The 25355-nt window shown below is 45.5% G+C and overlaps 1 protein-coding gene across 1 annotated transcript in view; it reads left to right on the top strand.

Moving 5' to 3' along the window:
- Positions 1-25355, top strand: part of LOC142245772 (motor neuron and pancreas homeobox protein 1-like) — a 33613-nt gene that overhangs the window by 5261 nt on the left and 2997 nt on the right. Inside the window, exon 2 of the mRNA XM_075318729.1 lies at positions 20745-20905. Within this exon, the coding sequence (XP_075174844.1) occupies positions 20745-20905 (161 nt within the window). The remainder of the gene's footprint in view (positions 1-20744; positions 20906-25355) is intronic.

Raw genomic sequence — 25355 nt, 5'->3', positions numbered from 1 at the left:
CTAGGCTAATACCGGCCCCTGCCATTACTCACCTGGCACCCTTGCATTCTAGGCTAATACCGGCCCCTGCCATTACCCACCTGGCACCCTTGCATTCTAGGCTAATACCGGTCCCTGCCATTACTCACCTGGCACCCTTGCATTCTAGGCTAATACCGGCCCCTGCCATTACTCACCTGGCACCCTTACATTCTAGGCTAATACCAGCCTCTGCCATTACTCACCTGGCACTCTTGCATTCTAGGCTAATACCGGCCCCTGCCATTACTCACCTGGCACTCTTGCATTCTAGGCTAATACCGGTCCCTGCCATTACTCACCTGGCACCCTTGAATTCTAGGCTAATACCGGCCCCTGCCATTACTCATCTGGCACCCTTGCATTCTAGGCTAATACCGGCCCCTGCCATTACCCACCTGGCACCCTTGCATTCTAGGCTAATACCGGCCCCTGCCATTACTCACCTGGCACCCTTGCATTCTAGGCTAATACCGGCCCCTGCCATTACTCACCTGGCACCCTTGCATTCTAGGCTAATACCGGCCCTGCCATTACTCACCTGGCACCCTTGCATTCTAGGCTAATACCGGCCCCTGCCATTACTCACCTGGCACCCTTGCATTCTAGGCTAATACCGGTCCCTGCCATTACTCACCTGGCACCCTTGCATTCTAGGCTAATACCGGTCCCTGCCATTACTCATGTGGCACCCTTACACCCTAGGCGAATACCGGCCCCTGCCATTACTCATGTGGCACCCTTACACCCTAGGCGAATACCGGCCTCTTTACTCAATCTGCTTTATGGTGGTGGTCACATTCCAATCTCTTAAGGGCACAGTGCAGTCATTTGGATAAGAGATACAAGGAAGTAGTGAGACGCTCATGGATCATCTCCAGGATTGATTTATATAGCTGATAAGATAATGGGAAACCTTTATCCCAGGAGATAAGTGCATATAGTATACGTATACCACCCACCCTATATACACAATCATTACATCTTATTGGTCAGATTATCTGGGACGTAATCTGCACTTGCGTTACTGAGCAATGGCATAAAGGGAAATCCCCCAGTGCACTTGTGGCGCCCTGGACAAGCCAGGACGTCACAGGTACTGCAACAACACACCCCACACCCCGGTTAGGCACACCAGCCACACACACACACACACACAAATCCTTGTTGCCTCCCTCCAGGGGCTGATGTCCACACCAGGTGGGGCGGAGCCAGGCAGTTGGCTCCTCCCACCGAGGAGTTCACAGTCCTGGAGGCGGGAAAGAAGGTCAGATAGATAGTGACGAGGAGTGGAGTAGGAGAGTTTGAAGTTGAAGGAGGTAGTAGTGGAGGAGCAGACTAACAGTGTCCGGGTACGTGGCCCGGGCACATACAACAAGGTTGGCAGACTGTGGTGACCGTCTGCAGGAGAGGCAGATTGACGCACAACTGTAAGGACCGGGGACGGGCGGTAGCCCGCCGGTACCGGACCGGGGAGCGAAGAGAAGCCAGCACCATCCGGCAGGGCCTACGGACCCCGACCAGGCTAGGAGTCGCCGTTAAACCGATCAAATCCGTCAGCGACGGGAACCTCCGGGGTTTCCCAGCAATAAAGACCCGACTGAAGGCAACCGTCCAAACCGTGAGGGAGATAAAGCTAGCGCCAGAGCTAGAGCTCCCAGGGCCAGAGCCTGCGGGCAACAACAGGGGCTCCCTTAGCCAACACACCGCTGGGGAGAGGGTTACCGGTGGGAAGCCATCGGGGCCAAGAACATAACACCGGTGCAGGGGGAGACAGTTACCGCCAACTGACCGGGAGTGACCGCTGCAGCAGTCTGTGGGACTCGTCCATCCAGCTGTTTGTTTTACAAGAGACTCCGTGTGCGTTACTGACTGAGTAAGTACCACCGTGCCGTCTGCACTGCGCTGCCCCGCGACCCTGCACCTGGCCAAGCCCTGCAATCCACCAAACAGACAATAACTCCGGGCCCCGGGACTACCAAAATCCCCCTACCCACGGAGGGGAGAGAAACATCCCAGCTGCTCCCTGTCATCGCTCCCGGGATCCCTGTACAGAGCAGCGGTGGTGCCCCAACCTCACCACACACCGTGGGTGGCGTCACGAACCGACATCCCAAACCCCAACAAACCACCCTTTTCACTCACGGGCGAGGAGCGCCGCTCGAGTCCCCGGATCCGGCCCACCGCTAAAGCCACCGAGCAGCAGCAGCGCCGGACCCGAGAGTGGTGAGCGCAGCGTCCCCTCCCCACCCGCGACACACTTCCTCCATGAGTGGCAGCGAGTCTATGCTGTGTGCTGCCAGTGTAGCCGGTACAGATGTCTACACAATCCAGGGGGCGGCGTGATGTCTCTTCCACATAACAGGGCGGCGGGATGTCTCTTCCATATGACGAGGCGCCGGGATGTCTCTTCTATATAAAAGTGCAACGGGATGTCTCTTCCACATAACGGGGCGGCGGGATGTCTCTTCCACATAACGGGGCGGCGGGATGTCTCTTCCACATGACGGGGCGGCGGGATGTCTCTTCCACATGACGGGGCGGCGGGATTTCTCTTCCACATGACGGGGCGGCGGGAGGTCTCTTCCACATGACGGGGCGGCGGGAGGTCTCTTCCACATGACGGGGCGGCGGGAGGTCTCTTCCACATGACGGGAGATAAGTGCATATAGTATACCGTATACCACCCACCCTATATACAGTGCTGGCCAAAAGTATTGGCACCCCTGCAATTCTGTCAGATAATACTCAGTTTCTTCCTGAAAATAATTGCAATCACAAATTCTTTGGGAATATTATCTTCATTTAATTTGTCTTCAATGAAGAAAAAAAAAACAAAAATTGTGAAAGCCAAATTGGATATAATTCCACACCAAACATAAAAAAGGGGGTGGACAAAAGTATTGGCACTATTTGAAAAATCATGTGATGCTTCTGTAATTTGTGTAATAACAGCGCCTGTAACTTACCTGTGGCACCTAACAGGTGCTGGCAATAATAAATCACACTTGCAGCCGGTGACATGGATTAAAGTTGACTCAGCCTCTGTCCTGTGTCCTTGTGTGCACCACATTGAGCATGGAGAAAAGAAAGAAGACCAAAGAACTGTCTGAGGACTTGAGAATCCAAATTGTGAGGAAGCATGAGCAATCTCAAGGCTACAAGTCCATCTCCAAAGACCTGAAAGTTCCTGTGTCTACGGTGCGCAGTGTCATCAAGAAGTGTAAAGCCCATGGCACTGTGGCTACCTCCCTAGATTTGGAAGGAAAAGAGAAATTGACGAGAGGTTTCAACGCAAGATTGTGCGGATGGTGGATAAAGAACCTCGACTAACATCCAAACAAGTTCAATCTGCCCTGCAGTGCGCGGGTACAACAGTGTCAACCCGTACTATCAGTCAGCGTCTGAATGAAAAGGGACTGTATGGTAGGACACCCAGGAAGACCCCACTTCTTACCCCGAGACATAAAAAAGCCAGGCTGGAGTTTGCCAAAACTTACCTGAGAAAGCCTAAAACGTTTTGGAAGGATGTTCTCTGGTCAGATGAGACAAAAGTAGAGCTTTTTGGGAAAAGCCATGAACATAGAGTTTACAGGGAAAAAAAAAAAAAAGAGGCATTCAAAGAAAAGAACACGGTCCCTACAGTCAAACATGGCGGAGGTTCCCTGATGATTTGGGGTTGCTTTGCTGCCTCTGGCACTGGACTGCTTGACCGTGTGCATGGCATTATGAAGTCTGAAGACTACCAACAAATTTTGCAGCATAATGTAGGGCCCAGTGTGAGAAAGCTGGGTCTCCCTCAGAGGTCATGGCTCTTCCAGCAGGACAATGACCCAAAACACACTTCAAAAAGCACTAGAAAATGGTTTGATAGAAAGCACTGGAGACTACTAAAGTGGCCAGCAATGAGTCCAGACCTGAGAGGAGCCTCAATGACTCCCCATTCGAATGTGTGGCAGTGTAGTCACACCACTGATGTTGTTACTGCACCGAAGAGGCAGCGAAAAAGTGGAGAAGGAGAAGGTGGGCGCTCCACGGAGCTGAAGATACAAGGGACTTTTACTATGGGGGTGGTTCAGCATAGACTGAGAGCTAATGTGAGTATGGATAGTGTAGCAAAGGACACTGCAGAGAGGGCACACTATGGAGAGCCGAGCAGGTGAGTGCGTGTGAAGCTGCCGTAGCGATAATGTTCCCTACGGCAGCTATCACAAGATATCGCAGCTGCGACGGGAGCGGGTACTATTGCGCTCGGCATCGCTAGCATCGGCTAGCGATGTCGCAGCGTGCAAAGTACCCCTTACACGTCCTACTATTCACTTTGGTGTGCCCAGTTATTTCTGCATCTAATGACGGTTTGAACCCTTCTTGAGCACCCATAATGCCAAGTGCGCCATAAACCTTATTCTAATTATTTGCCAAAGGGTTATTGCCGGATGATTTCTGCTCATGTGAACGGAGCCGTACACAGGATGATCTGCTGCAGAGAACGATGATATTTTACTAAGTGTCAAAATAATGTCCTGTTTAGCTAGGCTGATATTACATTCCCAATTAGCGGCCGGTGTAAATGCACCTTACAGAATAGTTACACTTTGGTAGATTTTTTTTGTTTTAGACTTTCTAATTCTGATTAGTGGAGGACCGGGTCCTGGGACCCCCAACAATAACTAAAAAGACCTATTAGAAGAACGCAGCTTAATAGAAAGGCGAGCACACAGAGGAATATGGATACAGTACAAAAACATAAATAAATCCTAGGCTTTCCTTAAGCTCCTGTCTCCTGAGCTGTGCAGTTCTTTGAGAGATTGGTGGGAGTCTTGGGTCCCGAACCCAGTCAGTCTCCTCAGAATGAAAGGGTCTAAAACATATAAGACATCTCCTAATAGTTAAATTCCTCTTTAGACGCAGGCAGAAGCATTATTAAACATTTAATCAGTACAGTGGTTGTTGTATGATCCAGTGCCTGATGACGGCTGGTAACAACAACAACAACGCTCATCATATCCTTACTATTATTAAGGACATACAGGGAGTTGCAGTTTCGTATGATACAATTGCATATGTGTCTGCTGCACTGAATGTTGTACTAAGCTTGGTGCTGGATTAATGTACTGTTAGTGGTTTTGGTGCTGTATTCATGTACGGATGGTGGATCTGGTGCTGATTTCTTGTGCTAATGGTGGTTCTGGTGCAGTATTCCTGTGCTGATGGTGGTTCTGATGCTTTATTGAAGTACTGATGGTGATTCTGGCATAGTAATAATGTACTGATGGTGGTTCTGGTACCCTATTCATGTACTGATGGTATTTCTGGTGCAATAATAATGTACTAATGGTCGTTCTGGTACCTTATTCATGTATTGATAGTGGTTCTGCTGCTCTATCCATGTAATTATTGTAGTTTTGGTGCTGTATTCATGTACTGGTTATGTATTCATGTACTGATAATGGTTCTGCTGCTGTATGCATGTATTAATGTTGGTTCTGATCTTGTAGCAATGTAGCTGTAGTAATCCTTAACTTGTGAGATCTGACAATAGATTATACAGTAAGTGACACATGGATAACACAAACATTAAAAATACAGCCTTTTGAAAAAGGTGTTGTGTGTCAAACAAGCGACAGACTAATGACCCCATAGCTGTCGACCTAACAATGATTTGACTGATCAGTCAGCTATCTTGCTCAACTCTCCCACACACAGGTGCGCACACCCTGAGTTCTCTAGGGGAGAGCCACTGCGTCTGCGAAGATATCTCTGGTAATGGCTCATCACTTAGATAACAAATGGATCTATAGTCAGAAATCGGACACACGGGATCCTTATCTTCTGTCACGTGGCCCCCATACACAGACTGTGGACTGAACCCATCCATATTGGTGGGTTTGGCCAATATTAGTTGTTAAAGTCCCCAAATAGATTAGACTATCTAAAGGGTATGGGCACTTTTAGTCCTGAGTTGTAGCCATGACCACTTAAAGTGCCTAGGGCAGCATGAATGCCAAATACGGCCCTGATCACATATGCCCGCCGGTGACTGTGCATACATCCACATACAATGAGACAATGATATATTTGCCCGGAGCAATCAGCAGAGCGGAGCACCCGTGCAGTGTTTGCCCTCCGAGGTCCGGGGATTTTCGACAGGTAGTGACGAGCACCTGAGATTGCTGTTTGATTACAATTCTAGAAGTTCATTAGTCACGGCCGGCACGACAGCTGCTGCGGCGCGGCGCGCAGGAACCACACGAGAACTTTGTATCCAGATTATTATATGGCGGGAGCAATGGCTCTTATCACCACGGGTAATGTATATATAATCACTGAGCGGAGATAAGACAGCAATGTGTGTATTACTCATTATCACCCAGGTATTATGTGCTCCTCCCAGACGGCATCACACAGCACAGGATTAGATACAGCATCACATATAATGGGCTTAGGTACATGGCTCAGAAGAAAGTGGCAGGGAAGGACATCTCAAGGACCTCCGTGGTTAAGTACGCCTCCTCATTATTACAAAAGTAGACAGTCTCTATAAAAGGGATGAGTTAAGCGCTTTCCTGAAGAGCTGACACTCCCATCCCGTTTATTTATTTGTTTCCCAAGGACGTTTCTATAAATTAGGAGGCGGTGGGTTTGGCAGCCATAAATTGTGGCGCTAAGTGGTGCTTTGTGCTTGGTGATGACAAGCCGTAAACTCCTCTCGCATTGTCTTATTAGAGCGGGGCTGTAACCGTGACCCCGAGCCCCCTCCTCACAGGACATTAAACACAACGGGGTCCAAATCTAGTGATCACCGTCCCCCCCAAATCTAGTGATCACCGTCCCCCCCCCAAATCTAGTGATCACCGCCCCCCCCCCCAAATCTAGTGATCACCGCCCCCCCCCCCCAAATCTAGTGATCACCATCCCCCCCAAATCTAGTGATCACCCCCTCCCCCAAAATCTAGTGATCACCAAACTGGGATCCAGTGCAGGAGTGAAGATCTCATGAAGTCATCGTCCTACAGACCGGGGCGGACGGGTGTAATACCTGACATGATGGGGGATGTAGTACTGCTCTGTGTGGGGTATCACACTACATCGGCTTAGATACACAACCTCCAGATACGTTTGAGGGACTGCACAGTGCACCCCTAATATGCTCACCCAATGTAATGTCCATGGGGGTCTGCAAAAGTTTACAGGCTCACCCCTTGGAGATGCAGACATCTTCATACTTTTCCGCCTCATCTTTCATAGTTACATAGTCACTTAGGTTGAAAAAAGACCTAGGTCCATCCAGGTCACCCTTCCTCCACCTCTTCTACATTTTGATCCTAAGTCACTTATAACCCACAATGTCGTGTGCTAAGGAAATCATCCGCCCTGATATAAAGCTGTTATAGTATCTGCCATTACTATCTCTTGTGGTCGCATTCCACAGTCTGACTGCTCTAACTGTAAAGAACCCTTTCCTATTTAGCTGCTGGAATCGCTTTTCTTCCACTCGCAGTGAGTGCCCCTGGTCCTTAGTATTGTCTTTGGAAGGAATAAGTCATGTGCCAGTCCTTTATATTGACCACACATGTATTTATATATATAAATGAGATCTCCTCTGAGACGTCTTTTTTCTAAGCTAAACATATCTAACTTTTTCAACCTGTCATCATACGGGCGGCCTCCATTACTCATCATACAGGCGGCCTCCATTACTCATCATACGGGCGGCCTCCATTACTCATCATACGGGCGGCCTCCATTACTCATCATACGGGCGGCCTCCATTACTCATCATACGGGCGGCCTCCATTACTCATCATACAGGCGGCCTCCATTACTCATCATACGGACGGCCTCCATTACTCATCATACGGGCGGCCTCCATTACTCATCATACGGGCGGCCTCCATTACTCATCATACGGGCGGCCTCCATTACTCATCATACGGGTGGCCTCCATTACTCATCATACTGGCGGCCTCCATTACTCATCATACGGGCGGCCTCCATTACTCATCATACGGGCGGCCTCCATTCCTTGTAATAATCTAGTTGCCGCCATTGAACTGACTCTAACTTCTGAATGTCCTTTTTAAAATGTGGAGCCCAAAACTGGATCCCATATTACAAGAGCCAAAACTTTTTTTTATTTGCCGTTGACTTCGCCGTATGAGGATGAGTTGTAGTTTTGAATGGCACCGTTCAGCTTATAATGTACTGGAAAACTAGAAAAACCCCGCAAAGTGCAACAAAGAAACAAATTGCAGAAACAAAGTGTAAACAAAGAAACAAATTGACAAGTTATTGTGTCATCTTTATCACAAGGGGAACGTATAAAATCAAAACTCAAAAAAACATGGAGTCAATGTTTTTTTGGGTTTTGTTTTAACAAAGTTCCCCTTGGGGTAAAAAAGACACAATAACTTGTCAATATGTTTCTTTGTTGCACTTTGAGGGGTTTTCTAGTTTTCCAGTACATTATTCGGCAGCTGAACAGTGTCATTTAAAACTACAACTCCTCCTCATACGGCGAAGTCGTATGGTTATGGTAACACTACATTTATGTAGGAGTTTTCTTTTTGTTTGGTTTCTTTATGATTTATTTATAAACTACTTTAAAGAAAAAAAAACTTGTAAAAACTCAAAAAAAAAAAATTGGCTTCAGTCACCATATTTTGAGAGAGTGAACTTCTTTGGGTGATTTATCAGGACGTGCTTTTTGCGGGATGAGCTGAACTTTTCATAGTGACATTTTGGGAGGTCATGTGATGAAAAAATAGTTCTGTTGCGGTATCACAAATGATAAACTTAGATACATTATCCCATAGCAAATAGCTGTATAATGCTGATGCGTGTATATATCACTGTCTGCAGCCCCTGTGACCTGTGGGGGGCTTTGAGGTGACAATGACCATGACCAGCCCGGGCTGGAGCGTGGCAGAAGGAAGCCCATTATCCGGGGTGATTGAGCGGAGGCCCCTTCTCTTTGGCCTCATTGTCCTGTTCACACGGTCCTGTCGTGGTGATCTCATGGGAGGGCTTCGATTTCTGCCCCATTACCCTGAATGAAGAGATCTCCGCTCTGAATACAAGGCTCAGTGCTATTAACAAAGTGCTCTCCTCCTGACCACAGATTAGTGACCGGGCGTGAGTGACAATGACGTCTTACATGGGAGTTTGTCTACAGGGCGGATATTTGGCTTCTGACAGTGAATAACTGTGTGAGATTAAACATTATTATTTATCAGAGATTACGATTATTAATGTGTGCACAGCGTTTACTGTATGTTTATAGAGGCGTTTATCACTTTATTATATCATCATTTACCAAACTAACAACTAGAGACATACAAAGCTACATACTGAAGTGTTCATTACTGATCCTGAGTTACCTCCTGTATTATACTCCAGAGCTGCACTCACTATTCTGCTGGTGCAATCACTGTGTACATACATTAGATTACTGATCCTGAGATACCTCCTGTATTATACTCCAGAGCTGCACTCACTATTCTGCTGGTGCAATCACTGTGTACATACATTACATTACTGATCCTGAGTTACCTCCTGTATTATACTCCAGAGCTGCACTCACTATTCTGCTGGTGCAGTCACTGTGTACATACATTACATTACTGATCCTGAGTTACCTCCTGTATTATACTCCAGAGCTGCACTCACTATTCTGCTGGTGCAGTCACTGTGTACATATATTACATTACTGATCCTGAGATACCTCCTGTATTATACTCCAGAGCTGCACTCACTATTCTGCTGGTGCAGTCACTGTGTACATACAATACATTACTGATCCTGAGTTACCTCCTGTATTACACTCCAGAGCTGCACTCACTATTCTCCTGGTGCAGTCACTGTGTACATACATTACTGATCCTGAGTTACCTCCTGTATTATACTCCAGAGCTGCACTCACTATTCTGCTGGTGCAGTCACTGTGTACATATATTACTGATCCTGAGTTACCTCCTGTATTATACTCCAGAGCTGCACTCACTATTCTGCTGGTGCAGTCACTATGTACATACAGTGCCTTGCGAAAGTATTCGGCCCCCTTGAATTTTTCAGCCTTTTCCCACATTTCAGGCTTCAAACATAAAGATAAAAATGTTAATGTTCTGGTGAAGAATCTACAACAAGTGGACACAATTGTGAAGTTGAACTTTAAAATAACTGAAAATTGGGGCGTGCGATATTATTCATCCCCTGTAAGTGAATACTCTGTAGCGCCCCCTTTTGCTGCGATTACAGCTGCAGTCTCTTGGGGGATGTGTCTATCTGTTTTGCACATGGAGAAGTGAAATTCTCGCTCATTCTTCCTTTGTAAACAGCTGGAGCTGAGTGAGGTTGGATGGAGGTGTTTGTGAACAGCAGTTTTCAGCTCTTTCCACAGATTCTCGATTGGGTTCAGGTCTGGACTGTGATTGGCCATTCTAACACCTGGATACATTTATTTGTGAACCCTTCTATTGTAGATTTTGCTTTATGTTTGGGATCATTGTCTTGTTGGAAGACAAATCTCCGTCTCAGTCTCTGGTATTTTGCAGACTCCAACAGGTTTTCTTCAAGAATGGTCCTGTATTTGGCTCCATCCATCTTCCCATCAATTTTAACCATCTTCCCTGTCCCTGCTGAAGAAAAGCAGGCCCAAACCATGATGCTGCCTCCACCATGTTTGACAGTGGGGATGGTGTGTTCAGGGTGATGAGCTGTGTTGCTTTTACGCCAAACATATCGTTTGGCATTGTGCCCAAATTGTTCAATTTTAGTTTCATCTGAGCAGAGCACCTTCTTCCACGTTTGGTGTCTCCCGGTGGCTTGTGGCAAACGTTAAACAACACTGATTATGGATATGTTTGAGAAATGGCTTTCTCCTTGTCACTCTTCCATAAAGGCCAGATTTGTGCAGTGTAGACTGATTGTTGTGCTATGGACAGACTCTCCCTCCTCAGCTGTAGATCTCTGCAGATCATCCAGAGGGATCATGGGCCTCCTGGCTGCATCTCTGATCAGTCTTCTCCTTGTGTGAGATGACAGTTTGGATGGACGGCCGGGTCTTGGTAGATTTGCAGTGGTATGATCCTTCCATTTCAATATGATCGCTTGCACAGGGCTCCTTGGGATGTTTAAAGTTTTGGAAATCTTTTTGTAACCAAATCCAGCTTTAAACTTCTCCATAACAGTATCCTGGACCTGCCTGTTGTGTTCCTTGGTCTTCATGATGCTCTCTGCGCTTTACACAGAACCCTGAGATATCACAGAGCAGGGGCATTTATACGGAGACTTGATTACACACAGGGGCTTATATTTATCATCATCAGTCATTTAGGACAAGATTGGATCATTCAGAGATCCTCAATCAACTTCTGGAATGAGTTTGCTGCACTGAAAGCAAAGGGGATGAATAATATTGCACGCCCCAATTTTCAGTTATTTATTTTTAAAAAAGTTTAAAATAAGCAATAAATTTCATTCAACTTCACAATTGTGTCACTTGTTGTTGATTCTTCACCAGAACATTAAAGTTATTATCTTTATGTTTGAAGCCTGAAATGTGGGAAAAGGGTGAAAAATTCAAGGGGGCCGAATACTTTCACAAGGCACTGTCTATTACATTACTGATCCTGAGTTACATCTTAAATTATACTCCAGAGCTGCACTCACTATTCTGCATTGTGTAGGGGTAATCCATCTGTTGGTGTACTAGTCACCTCTTCAGGACTCTCCTGGGAGGTTTTTGGCGTCTTGTTGCTGTGACAGTCAGTCTTGCCTTTCATGGACAGGGCTGATCTGTCGTCATATTGCATCAAAGTCTCATTATTATGGATATGATTTTCCTACAAGAATCTGTTTTGTAACAATGTATAGATCTCAGCGGTGACTGGAGTCGTTCATTGCTCATATTCACGGGCTGAAGACTCATCCCAGCCTAGAACTGGGTTTGCTATATATAATATATATATAAATAAAATATATATGTATATATATATATATATATATATATATGTATATATATATATATATATATATATATATATATATATATATGTAATGTAGTGATAGAATTATTCGGGCATCGATAGCAGAACTTGGAAAGGGGCCACACCTCGTTATGGCCACTAGAATGTCTGATTTCTCTGAGGGTCTCGTGTCGGGTGATACTTTTGCGCATCTCTACTTTTCTCTAACATTACGCTATTTCTTTACACTATTTCTGTATCACATTCTGGCCATTTACATAACATGAGGGGGGATTTAATCTGATCCGCTTTACGGCTGCTGTAAAAGTTGCACATTTTCTACCTGATCGCCCCCTTCGCTTCTCCGATATTTGCAGATAATATGAGCAGAGACAACCTGGCTGATCTGTTAATTAAAATATCCTCTAGAACAAAGAGCCTCAGTTCTGTGATTAGCGTCAGCAATTAATTTATTTTAATTTCACGTGTTTTGTGGACAGAAGATAAGAAGTGTTTTATTTTCCACTTAGCAATAAACTCTCCGGGAGCGCCGGCTGCTGCGATATCTATATACAGATGATACAGAGAATGATCCGCAGGTGAAGATGACGTGCACCGTATACCAGAGATGTGATATCCGTACAGCGGTCAATCAGGGGCAATAAAGCCCAGGTTGTAGAAGGGACAGAGGAGCTTTAATGCTACCATACTGGCGCGTGCATGAGGCCTAGATATCGATCTGGACTTGAATTTGCTTTGTTTACAGTGTTTAGCGATCGTGTTAATTATTTTTATATTTTCATAGATCGGACTTTTCTAAACGCAGCGATGTCTTTATGTTTAATGGCACAAAATAATATTTATTCAATCATATAGCGGCATTAATTCAACAAAAAGGGGTAATTTGAATTTATGTTTTTATATTTTTTCAATATCTTTAAAAAATTTTTTTTTACTTTTTACTGTTCTTAACAGTCTCCTTAGAGGACTTGAATCTATGATCATCTGATTGGTTCTGCTATATACAGCAATGCAACAGAAAAAAATCGTTGCCACATTTCTAAAATTGTGGGTATGCAACTTTGTTTTATGCATATGATGCTCATTCAAACTCTGCCTTGGCAAGTAACAGGTGCGGGCCACAAGAAAATCACACCTGATACTAGATAAAAAGGGGAGACGTTGACTGAATCTTTGCATTGTGTGTCTGTGTGTGCCACACTAAGGATAGACAACAGAAATAAGAGAAGAGAACTGTCTGAGAACCAAAATTGTTGAAGAATATCAACAATCTCAAGGTTACCAGTCCATCTCCAGAGATCTTGATGTTCCTTTATCCATGGTACGCAACATATTCAAGAAGGTTTACATCCCATGGCACTGCAGCTAATCTCCGTGGACATTGACAGCAGAAAAGGTGATGAAAAGTTGTAACACAGGATAGCGGATAGATGGTGGATAAGCCCCAATCAAGTTCCAGAGAAATTCAAACCGTCTTGCAGGCTCCGGGGGCATGAGTGTCAGTGCAAACTGTCCATCCACGTCTGAATGAAATGAAACGCTATGGAGGAAACCCAGGAGGACCCCACTGCTGACACAGAGATATAAAGCCAAAATGTACGTGTGTAACCAAAATCTTTCTGGGAAAGCGTCTTGTGGACAGATGAGACCCAGATAAAGCTTCAGCATTACAATAACCCCAAACACTTCAAGAAGCCCCAGAAATGGATGGAAACAAAGTGCTGGAGACTTCTGAAGGGGCCACAATGAGTCCGGAGCTAAACCCCATTGACACCTGTGGAGAGATCTGAAGATGAGAGGAGAGGAGACGCCTTCAGATATGAAAGACCTGGAGACATTTATAAAAAAAGAGTCTGAGATTCCAGGTGAGAGGAGGAAGCAGCTGTGGACGGGGACAGGAGGCAACTGATGGAAGGGATTTATTCCAAAGAGCGTGCAGCCAAATCATAAGTGGAAGGGGAAAACAATTGTGTCCTGATCATTTTTAAGGTTTTGTGTGAAATTTTGTCCAATTTGTTTCTGTTATTTTGGGGATGTCTCAAAACACACAAAAGAAATACAAGTCTTGTTATTCACATGATTAATTGCAATAATTTTTTGGGAGAATTTTAAATATATAAAAGATATAATATACTAGCTGTACTCCCCGGCTTCGCTCGGGTTAATAACTGTTGTTAACAAAATAGAATGTATTAACGCCCGGGATAGTAACAGTCTCTCTGTTTCTCTCCCATTCTCTGTCTGTCTCCCCCTCTGTATATATCTCTCTGTCGCTCTCTCTTTGTCTGTGTCTCTTTCTCTGTCTGTCTCAATCTCTTTCCCTGTCTGTCTATCTATCTCTTTCCCTGTCTATCTATCTCTTTCCCTGTCTGTCTATCTCTGTCTCTTTCCCTGTCTGTCTCTTTCCCTCTTTCCCTCTGTCTCTTTCCCTGTGTCTGTCTCTTTACCGGTCTTTGTCTATCTCTTACCCTGTCTGTCTCTTTCCCTCTCTTTCCCTGTCTGTCTGTTTCCCTGTGTCTGCCTCTTTCCCTGTCTGTGTCTGTCTATTTCCCTGGCTGCATTGTGACACGCCAACATTCCATATAAAACGTGGCTGCGCATTCTTCTGAAGTTCTGGCTGCACTGTGGCTCCCAGCTCCATTCGCTTTAATGGAGGCAGGTTTTTTGGTGAATAACTGTAAAGCGCGGGGTTAAAATTTCCCCTCAAAACATAGCCTATGACGCTCTCGGGGTCCAGACGTGTGAGTGTGCAAAATTTTGTGGCTGTAGCTGCGATGGTGCAGATGCCAATCCCGGACATACACACACACACACACACACACACACACACACACACACACACACACACAGCTTTATATATTAGATATTATGGTTTGAGAAAGAAGAGAAAAAAATGAAAGTGTTGAAAAAAAAAAAAAGTCCTGGTCCTGAAAGGGTTAAAAAAAATTCTGTAACGCCCTTGGGGGCCACTTTCTATTCTCTAATGCTTTATTTGATGGTGGCTGAGGACTAAATCCATGTGTAAATCCCGGCAGGGCGGACACTGCGGCGGTGGCGGTGTACACTCGCCCCGTACCTGTTCCCGTGAGAGGTTCTGCTTGTGGCCGGGAGATTCACACCTAATAATAATATTGACAGGAGCTGCACATTTCCCCGTCACGTTGGCGGTGCGCTCCGTGCACTGTGACCCGTGCTGTGTAAACTCCTCTATAAACTGCGCCTCTATCTGTGTTTGCAGACTGATCATTAGTTATTAGGCTGCAGATAAAGAGCGGGCGACGTTCACTGCCAGCGACTAAAGCTTTTATTAATTTACCCGAGGCTGGCAGCGACTAATCCTCGGCCTTCTGTCCCCGAGATGGGCACAGAGCAGCCTGGGAACATATACAGCACAAAAACACTGCACAGTACCCAACCACAGTGTCATAGAGGAGGCACAGGAGAGGACATGTGCAGACCAGGCATGAGTCCATCACAGGGCACCCCCCACAGAGGACACGATCATAGGAAGACTGGTGTTCAAATGTTGATTGCATATGGGATATATATCTTATAGGATGGGGCTAGGGTCCAGGCTCTGTGCGGCGTCATGTTCTCCCCCTCCATGTCTGTGTGGAGCTTGTGCACTGGGCACAGTCATGGGGAACAGAGAAGGATCTTCCATAAACTGTTCCCACAAAGATGGAAGCTACAATTGTCCACAATGTCTTGTGCTGAAGATTAAGATTTCCCATCACCAGAGCGAAGAGGCCGCGGCCGCCCCCTGATAACAGCCCGGAGCATCCTCCTCCTCCACCATCTGTACAGCGGGCACAGTGCAGTCAGGGGGTAACGTCCTCCACCAAACCCAGACCCCTCCATCAGATGCAGATAGAGAAGTGCGATCCGTCACTGCACAGAACACGTCTCCTCCATCCAACGCTCAGCATTGTGCTTGGTGACGTACGGCTCAGCATTGCGCTTGGTGATGTATGGCTCAGCATTGTGCCTGGTGATGTATGGCTCAGCATTGTGCCTGGTGATGTACGGCTCAGCATTGTGCTTGGTGATGTACGGCTCGGCATTGTGCTTGGTGATGTACGGCTCGGCATTGTGCTTGGTGATGTACGGCTCAGCATTGCGCTTAGTGATGTACGGCTCGGCATTGTGCTTGGTGATGTACGGCTCGGCATTGCGCTTAGTGATGTACGGCTCGGCATTGCGCTTGGTGATGTACGGCTCGGCATTGTGCTTGGTGATGTATGGCTCAGCATTGTGCTTGGTGATGTACGGCTCAGCATTGCGCTTGGTGATGTACGGCTCAGCATTGTGCTTGGTGATGTACGGCTCGGCATTGTGCTTGGTGATGTACGGCTGCAGCTGCTTGGCAATGATTGTGCTGATGTTACCAGATATGGTCTGGACTCTGCAGTTATGGAGTCAGAAGAGCGGTGGGGACTTTTCTATCCTCTGCTCCTCAGCACTCGGCCCCCCGCTCTGTAACATTACAGGGTCTCCACTTTGTGCTGAGTTGCTGCGGTTCCTTCCACTTCTCAGTAATATCACTCACAGGTGATGGGGAAGATTCAGGAGGAAGAAATGTTGTGAATGGACTTGTTACCCGGTGGCTCCTAGTACAGGATGCGCTGGTATCAGTGAGCTCTGCACTGTCACAATAGTAATTATACATTTGGGGCTGAAGGATGAAACTAGATTTTTACTGATTAAAGCGTGGGGTTTGATACTTTCTGCATACGGTGTGTGAACTGCGCCTTTGAAGATGAGTGATATTGAGTAGGAATATCTATTGGCAAACCTACAGTTACCCGTCCCGGAAGCGAGGAGCTCCCCATCTGTGGACCGGAGACTGCTCCATTTGAAGTCTTCCGTTTATGAGGATACGACCTTCAATATCACATGAAAGATTTGAGGAAACCGACAATTCCCTGTGTAATGATTTTATTAGTTTATTGTTTCGTTGCCATAATCTGGTAATTATCTTCATTTTATCTGTTCCACAAAAGTGACTACAAGTTCACTGCTCATCTGCGAGCTCCGTCCTCCTCCGCAGGAGCGATTATTATGGAGCTGTAGATCTGGGGGCACAGAGACCTCCAGCAGGGTAAGGAGTCTGATCAGCCAGGCAATGCTCCCCCAGAAAAGGGGTCTGCAGATGAGCTCTCCGCCAGAAAGGAGGAAACGTGATGCTAATGGACAACAACAAGTCAATGTTTAACCCTTCAGTGTAACTTGAGACTTAGGCTAGTTTCACACTTGCGTTGGACGGGATCCATAGCATTGCATTGTGTAACGGATGCGTTGCATATAGTGGCACAACGGATGCTACGGATCGTACAAAATAACGCAATCCGTTATAGGTTTTTTTCCTTGACTTTACACATCTGGGCATGCGCAGTTGTGTAAAGACGGATGCGTTAACGGAATCCGTCAAATGACGCATTCTAACGGAATCCGCCACCATAGGCGTCCATTATAAAAATAACAGACGCCAAACGGATTCCTGCAGGTTGCGGTTTTTTTGACACTCCGCCAAGCGCAGAAAAACGCTACATGCAGCGTTCCATCCGCCCGACGCAGCGTCAAAATAACGACGCTGTGTCGTCCAGCGGATGCAACGCAGACACTTGCGTTACAGTGCGTCGTCCATATAAGTCTATGGAGAATAACGCAGTGCGTTAACGGACTGCGCTATTCTCCATAGTGACGGACTGCGCTGAACGCAAGTGTGAAAGTAGCCTTAACTAAAGATATCAGCCAAACCAAATGCTGTTTTTTTTCCAGATTTGTTACAATCTTTTAAATATTTTTTTTTTTTTTACTTTGTGGTTCTTATAGAATATTTTTACGGCGTTTTCCAGATTAGTATTTTTTTTTTTTTTACACCGACATACGCTTTATGGAGGCTGATTTTTTTGTAAATTTTTTTTCATGTCAATTTTAGCTTTCAAATCTATTCTGCAATATAAATAATAAAAAAAATAATGAGCGCCATACAGCGATTTCTTTTATGTGGTATTTTAGTGGTGATTTTAATGCGGTGTGCGCCGTGTATGGAGTTTTAATATAGAACATAAAAAAAATTAAAAAACAAAAAATTGTAAATGGTTACAAAAAAATGTGGCATTTAAAAAAAATAAAATTGCCATGGATAAGTGGAGAACAGTTGAGAAACCAGCCTGAGGCTACCATCATGGACACTTCTTGCCACCATTTTTTTTTTCCTCCAACAGGACATTTAAAACGTCTGGTGCTTTTTCTGTCATTTTTGGGGGGTGGTTTTTAATTTTTAATTTAATTTTAATGTGTTTTGTAAAGGTCAAAGTTGTGCGATTCTCAGATTCGAAGTGTGAAAATAAAAATGCAAAAACAGAAAAGAAAAAAAATGCGAGGTAATAATACAAAGTGCCTGTAAAATTGCTTCCCTAACAATATATTTGTTGTTTTTATGCATTTTTTTTATCCTAAGGGTATGTGCGCACACTGCACTTTTCTTTCTTCAGAAAAAAAACGCACCTCTGGCCGAAAAAATGCATTAAAAAAAATGCATACAATTTGGTGCATTTTTGCCTGCGTTTTTTTTTTTTTTTTTTAAAACATTGTCATTGGCAAAACTCAGGATAAACCGCAGAAAAGAAGTGCAATGCTGCTGCTTTTTTCTGCAACCAAAACTGAAGGCAAAAAAGAAGCAATGTGAGCACAGCCTTTCGGATTTCTCATAGACTTTGCTGGGGAAGGTCATAGATGCAGTTTAGGACAACAAACTGCACCCAAAACTGCACCAAAAAAGCAGCAAAAAAAGCAGCGTGCGAACAAGGCCTTATAGTCTTCTGCTGTTGCACAGTATACAGTGTGTCCACCCATATCCTGTCCACCGCCATTAACTTGAGAACGGCGGCAGCTATAGGCATAGAAGTGGTGTCTAGGTATAGTAAAGTAGCCATGCGCTACGCAATGAAACCACCTATACGCCACCTGGTGGAAAACAACGAAGTTAGCATTTTTATCTCGAAAACGGAACGAGATAGAGAAAAAAAGGGAATTACAAAGTTGTAGGGCATCATCAATTCAATAGGAATCGACACCTTGCATTCAGAAATGCTATGATCTGAAACCCATGACCCCCCCAAAACATTTAATGCTGGTCACGCATATGGCGCTCATTTAACTTTGATGCTCATAGTGGCCACCGTCAGCTGCAATGCACATCTGGCCTCTGCACAGCATACTGTATCTTGCTGCAATGCACATCTGGCCTCTGCACAGCATACTGTATCTTGCTGCAATGCACATCTGGACTCTGCACAGCATACTGTATCTGGCTGCAATGCACATCTGGCCTCTGCACAGCATACTGTATCTGGCTGCAATGCACATCTGGCCTCTGCACAGCATACTGTATCTTGCTGCAATGCACATCTGGCCTCTGCACAGCATACTGTATCTGGCTGCAATGCACATCTGGACTCTGCACAGCATACTGTATCTTGCTGCAATGCACATCTGGACTCTGCACAGCATACTGTATCTGGCTGCAATGCACATCTGGCCTCTGCACAGCATACTGTATCTGGCTGCAATGCACATCTGGCCTCTGCACAGCATACTGTATCTGGCTGCAATGCACATCTGGCCTCTGCACAGCATACTGTATCTTGCTGCAATGCACATCTGGCCTCTGCACAGCATACTGTATCTTGCTGCAATGCACATCTGGACTCTGCACAGCATACTGTATCTTGCTGCAATGCACATCTGGCCTCTGCACAGCATACTGTATCTTGCTGCAATGCACATCTGGCCTCTGCACAGCATACTGTATCTTGCTGCAATGCACATCTGGCCTCTGCACAGCATACTGTATCTTGCTGCAATGCACATCTGGCCTCTGCACAGCATACTGTATCTTGCTGCAATGCACATCTGGCCTCTGCACAGCATACTGTATCTTGCTGCAATGCACATCTGGCCTCTGCACAGCATACTGTATCTTGCTGCAATGCACATCTGGCCTCTGCACAGCATACTGTATTTTGCTGCAATGCACATCTGGCCTCTGCACAGCATACTGTATCTTGCTGCACGTTGTGCAATATGGTAGGTGACACGTTTGCACAAGCATCTGTGATACGTGGTCGTAGGTCCTGCAATGTTGGGGGAGGGGTCGCATACACCTGCTGTTTGATGTGACCTCACAGAAAGAAGTCCAATGGGGTCAGGTCAGGTGAGCGGAGGCCACTCCACGCAGCCACCATACCCAATGACTTGTAGGAAGGTCTCCATGAGGTATCGCTTCACGTCCGCAGCCTTGTGAGTTTTACACGTTTTAATCATAGCATTTCTGTATGCAAGGTGTGGATTCGTATTGAATTGATGATTCCCTACAACTTTGTAATTCACTTTTTTTCTCTCTCATTTATTTTCGAAATAAAAATGCTAACTCCGTTGTTTTCCACCAGGTGGCGCAATAGGTGGTTTCACTGCGTAGCACATGGATACTTTACTACACCTAGACACCACTTCTATGCCTATAGCTGCCGCCGTTCTCAAGTTAATGGCGGTGGACAGGATATGGGTGGACACACTGTATATAGGTGCGGTGTATACAGGATATGGGTGGACACACTGTATATAGGTGCGGTATATACAGGATATGGGGGGACACCCTGTATATTGATGGTTTTGTAATCCACAGCCAGATTATATACACCGGTTTGCTGACTCTGGGGTCTTACTTTGCAGCCTCCGTTCAGCCAGGGCTCATGGGGAAGTGCAGACGCCCCCGGACGGCTTTCACCAGCCAACAACTGCTGGAGCTGGAAAACCAGTTCAAGCTGAACAAGTACCTGTCCCGACCGAAGCGATTCGAGGTGGCGACGTCTCTTATGCTGACCGAGACCCAGGTATGAAAATCCGCAGACATACCCTGTAATATTTGGTATTGTGCCCCATTAGTGCTCAGTCTGACCCATTGTTTTCAGGTCCATATGATTTTTTTTACCCACTGTCTAACTTCGTAGTCGCCATTCTGGTTTATGTCTTCTTTCACACATGCAACTGTTAGGCTGCGACCGCACTTTGCGTTCACCTACTTGCATTTCTAAACGCACATTTTGTGCTTAATTGATTTGACCAAAGTTGCATTTTTCAGAAATTTAGCGCTGAAAACGCATGCGTATTTACCGCGTTTTTTATGCATTTTCAGCGCTTTTTACCTGGTTTTCCACCTGCGTTTTGTAAATCAAGACACTGCTAAATAAAAGTTAAACATTCAAATAAATATATTGAAAAAAGAGAAAAAAAAAAAAAAAGGATTAAAAACATAAGTTCAGAAATTAAAAAGAAAATAGAAATATATAATGGAATTATAGCGGTAATATAGTATTTATTAGAAAAATAGCACTAAATTTAACATTTTCTTTAATTTAATTGTCGGATTATCTGTGTGTGTAAAGGGACATATGTAATCATTAATTTAATTTGCAAAAAGCATGCGTTTTGTAAGTTCAAAACGCATTGTGTCTGCACTGAAAAAGCAGATAAAACGCAGGAATTTGAAGTAATCTTGGTTTTTGCCTTTTCTCATTGACTTCAATGTTGGCAAAACGCACCCAAAATGGCAGAAACAATTGACATGCTGCTTCTTTGAACGCATGGTTTCTGCCACAAAATATGCAAATTAAACGCAGCGTTTAGAAACGCAAAGTGCGGTCTAGAAATCCCCATTTTCCATAGACTTTGCTGTGAAATCAAAACGCATGCATTTGGCTGGAAAAGGTGCTTCTCAAAACGGACCTAAAAAGCACCTGAAACGCAGCTGGAAACGCAAAGTACGGTCGCAGCCTTAGGCCATGTGCCCACGGGACGCTCATACCTGCAGATATATTCGCAGGTACGGCCGCATGTTTCCCGCAGCTGCCCGCCGGCAGCCGCAGCTATTTTTAGCTGCGAGTTTCCAGCAGAATAGCTGCGGGAAACATGCGGAGTTTCACGCGATTTACCTGCGGACGTCCCGGCCTCTATCTCCATAGCGGAGGGCCGGGATCTCTGCAAGTAAATCCGCATGAATAATTGACATGCAGTTAGGTGCGGCTGAGGGATCTCTGCAGCATGTTCCGCAGCCGCACTTTCCGCAGCGTGGACACAGACACTCCCCATGTCCCATAGGGTAACATGGGGAGTGCCTGTACATGCTAGAACCTGCGGATTTATCTGGAATATCCAGAAAAATCTGCAGGTTTTCCGCGGCAAACTCCGCAACAAAAAGCTCCCGTGGGCACATGGCCTTAGGGTCTGTGCACACATTGTAGCTTTGTTGCATTTTTTTCTGTGCAGATTTTCACAAAATCGGAAGGATTTCTTTGTCCCAGCAAAGTGCTCTCATGCACACGTTGCGGATTTCCTGCTTGCTAGATTTACCTGCAGCATGTCAAGTCTTTCAACAATTTTGCTGCAGATTTCACCCACTAAAAAGGAATAATCTGCAACAAAAACGCAGGTAAAAAACATGGCAAAAACGCGTCTATTTAATATCGTTTTATCTGCAAGAGATCTATAAATAGTGCAGAAATATCTGCTGTAAAGTGCACATACTCTCAAGGGGGCTTCACACGCAGCGACATCGCTAACGAGATGTTGTTGGGGTCACGGATTCCGTGACGCACTTTCGGCCTCGTTAGCGATGTTGTTGTGTGTGAAACGCAGGAACGACCGTTAACGATCAAAATTACTCACCTAATCATTGAGTGTTGACACGTCGTTCCTTTCCCGATTATCGTTGCTGTTGCAGGACGCTGGTTGTTCGTCGTTTCTGCGGCAGCACACATCGCTACGTGTCACACCTCGGGCATGAGGAACATCACCGTACCTGCGTCCTCCGGCAATGAGGAAGGAAGGAGGTGAGCGGGATGTTACGGCCGCTCATCTCCGCCCCTCCGCTTCTATTGGGCGGCCGCTTAGTGATGTTGCTGTGACACCGCACGAACCGCCCCCTTAGAAAGGAGCCGGTTCACCGGCCACAGCGACTTCGCTAGGCAGGTAAGTCCATGTGATGGGGACTGGCGATGTTGTGTGCCACAGGCAGCGATTTTCCCGTGACGCACAACCGACATTGGCGGGCGCTTTCGCCAGCGACATCTCTAGCGATGTCGCTGTGTGTAAAGCCCGCTTAAGGCTAGGGTATTTTTTGCTGTATTTTTTTTTCTGCAGCAAATCCTAATCTCTTGGCAGTAAACACGTTGCCTTTTTTGCAGCATTTTTGGCCTGTTCTGTGTCTACAGCTCATGTTTAAATACAGTTTGTTTCATTCACCACAAAAGCAGCAAAAACGCAGCTGAGTTTTTTCACTTTCTCATTGTTTTCAATGGGAAAAAAAAGCAGCAAAAACGCTGAAAGAATTGACACGCGGCTCTTTTGAAAAACGCAGCAGTTTCCCATTTCAGTCGGGGAAAAAAAAAGCAAATGTGTGTATGGAGATTTCTGGAATCTCACAGGTTTTGCTGCTGCTGTAAAAATCATCTTTTTATTTGCATTTATTTCCATAAAACCAATAAAAAAAAAGAATGCAAAAAAACCACAGCAAATACGCACATAGCCGAAGACTTTTTTCATTTCTGGTCCATTGCACTTTTTTTTCCCCAGATGCAGTTGCGCCCTCTAGTGGGCATCAGTGATAAAATGTAACTGAATAATGAGTGTTGCCGGTGATGATTGCTCGTTACCATTACACATTCAAAATACATTTACAACTAAATAATAATATTAAAAAAGTAAAATTGTCAACAAATCTCCTATAGTGCGTGTTGTAGAAGCATGACCAAGCAGACGAGTCAGTAAACAAACTGCACATGGATAAGCCTCTGCCGGATTCTTCCCCGTCTGAGGGTTTGTTACCATTGTATCGACTCTATACAATCCTCTGTGAGCCAATCTGGACCCTACACTGATACATTGTAGCAAACTACCAGCATAAGAGATACGGATGCGTTTCGCTCACAGAGGATCTTTACATGATACAATGGTATCTATAAGTCACTACACACGACCTATGTGAGAGTAATCACGGAACCACCCAATTTACATAGAAACTCAACGAAAAAAATAGTGGTATTAATCCAATTCTTTTTTTTTTTATTTTTTTATTTTATTAATATAAATTTTAAAACACAAAAAACAAGCAAGCAGTGCACAGTATGGGCGAATTCACAGTCAAGTCAGATTCAAAACAGAATAATTCTATGCGGTAGTTATGCTACCTCAATGTAGATAATGAAATACAAGGAAGATTTTTAACTATAGTGCACCCAGTAATTAAATAGTTAAACTTCCAGTAAATTGGTTTGCACTAAGGGCGGCTTTGCACGTTGCGACATCGCAAGCCGATGCTGCGATGTCGCACGCGATAGTGCCCGCCCCCGTTGCAGGTACAATATCGTGTGATAGCTGGCGTAGCGAAAATTATCGCTACGGCAGCTTCACATGCACTCACCTGTCCTGCGACCGTCGCTCTGGCCGGCGACCCGCCTCCTTCCTAAGGGGGCTGGTCGTGCGGCGTCATAGCGACGTCACACGGCAGGCGGCCAATAGCGGCGGAGGGGCGGAGATGAGCGGGATGTAAACATCTCGCCCACCTCCTTCCTTCCACATATCCTACGGAAGCCGCGGTGACGCCGGTAGGAGATGTTCCTCGCTCCTGTGACTTCACACACAGCGATGTGTGCTGCCGCAGGAGCGAGGAACAACATCGGACCGTCGCATCAGCGTAATTATGGATTACACCGACGCTGCACCGATGATACAATTACGATGATTTTGCGCTCGTTAATCATATCATCTGGGCTTTACACACTACGATGTCGCCTGCGATGCCGGATGTGCGTCACTTTCAATTTGACCCCATCAACATCGCACCTGCGATGTCGTAGTGTGCAAAGCCCGCCTAAGTCCTTGATAAGGTATACAGTTAGGTCCAGAAATATTTGGACAGTGACACAAGTTTTGTTATTTTAGCTGTTTACAAAAATATGTTCAGAAATACAATTCTATATATAATATGGGCTGAAAGTGCACACTCCCAGCTGCAATATGAGAGTTTTCACATCCAAATCGGAGAAAGGGTTTAGGAATCATAGCTCTGTAATGCATAGCCTCCTCTTTTTCAAGGGACCAAAAGTAATTGGACAACGGACTCTAAGGGCTGCAATTAACTCTGAAGGCGTCTCCCTCGTTAACCTGTAATCAATGAAGTAGTTAAAAGGTCTGGGGTTGATTATAGGTGTGTGGTTTTGCATTTGGAAGCTGTTGCTGTGACCAGACAACATGCGGTCTAAGGAACTCTCAATTGAGGTGAAGCAG

This window comes from Anomaloglossus baeobatrachus, chromosome 7 (assembly GCF_048569485.1).
Source record: "Anomaloglossus baeobatrachus isolate aAnoBae1 chromosome 7, aAnoBae1.hap1, whole genome shotgun sequence".
NCBI lineage: Eukaryota > Metazoa > Chordata > Amphibia > Anura > Aromobatidae > Anomaloglossus > Anomaloglossus baeobatrachus.
Note: the sequence above shows the minus strand (reverse complement) of the source record. Positions and strands in the feature narration are given on the sequence as shown.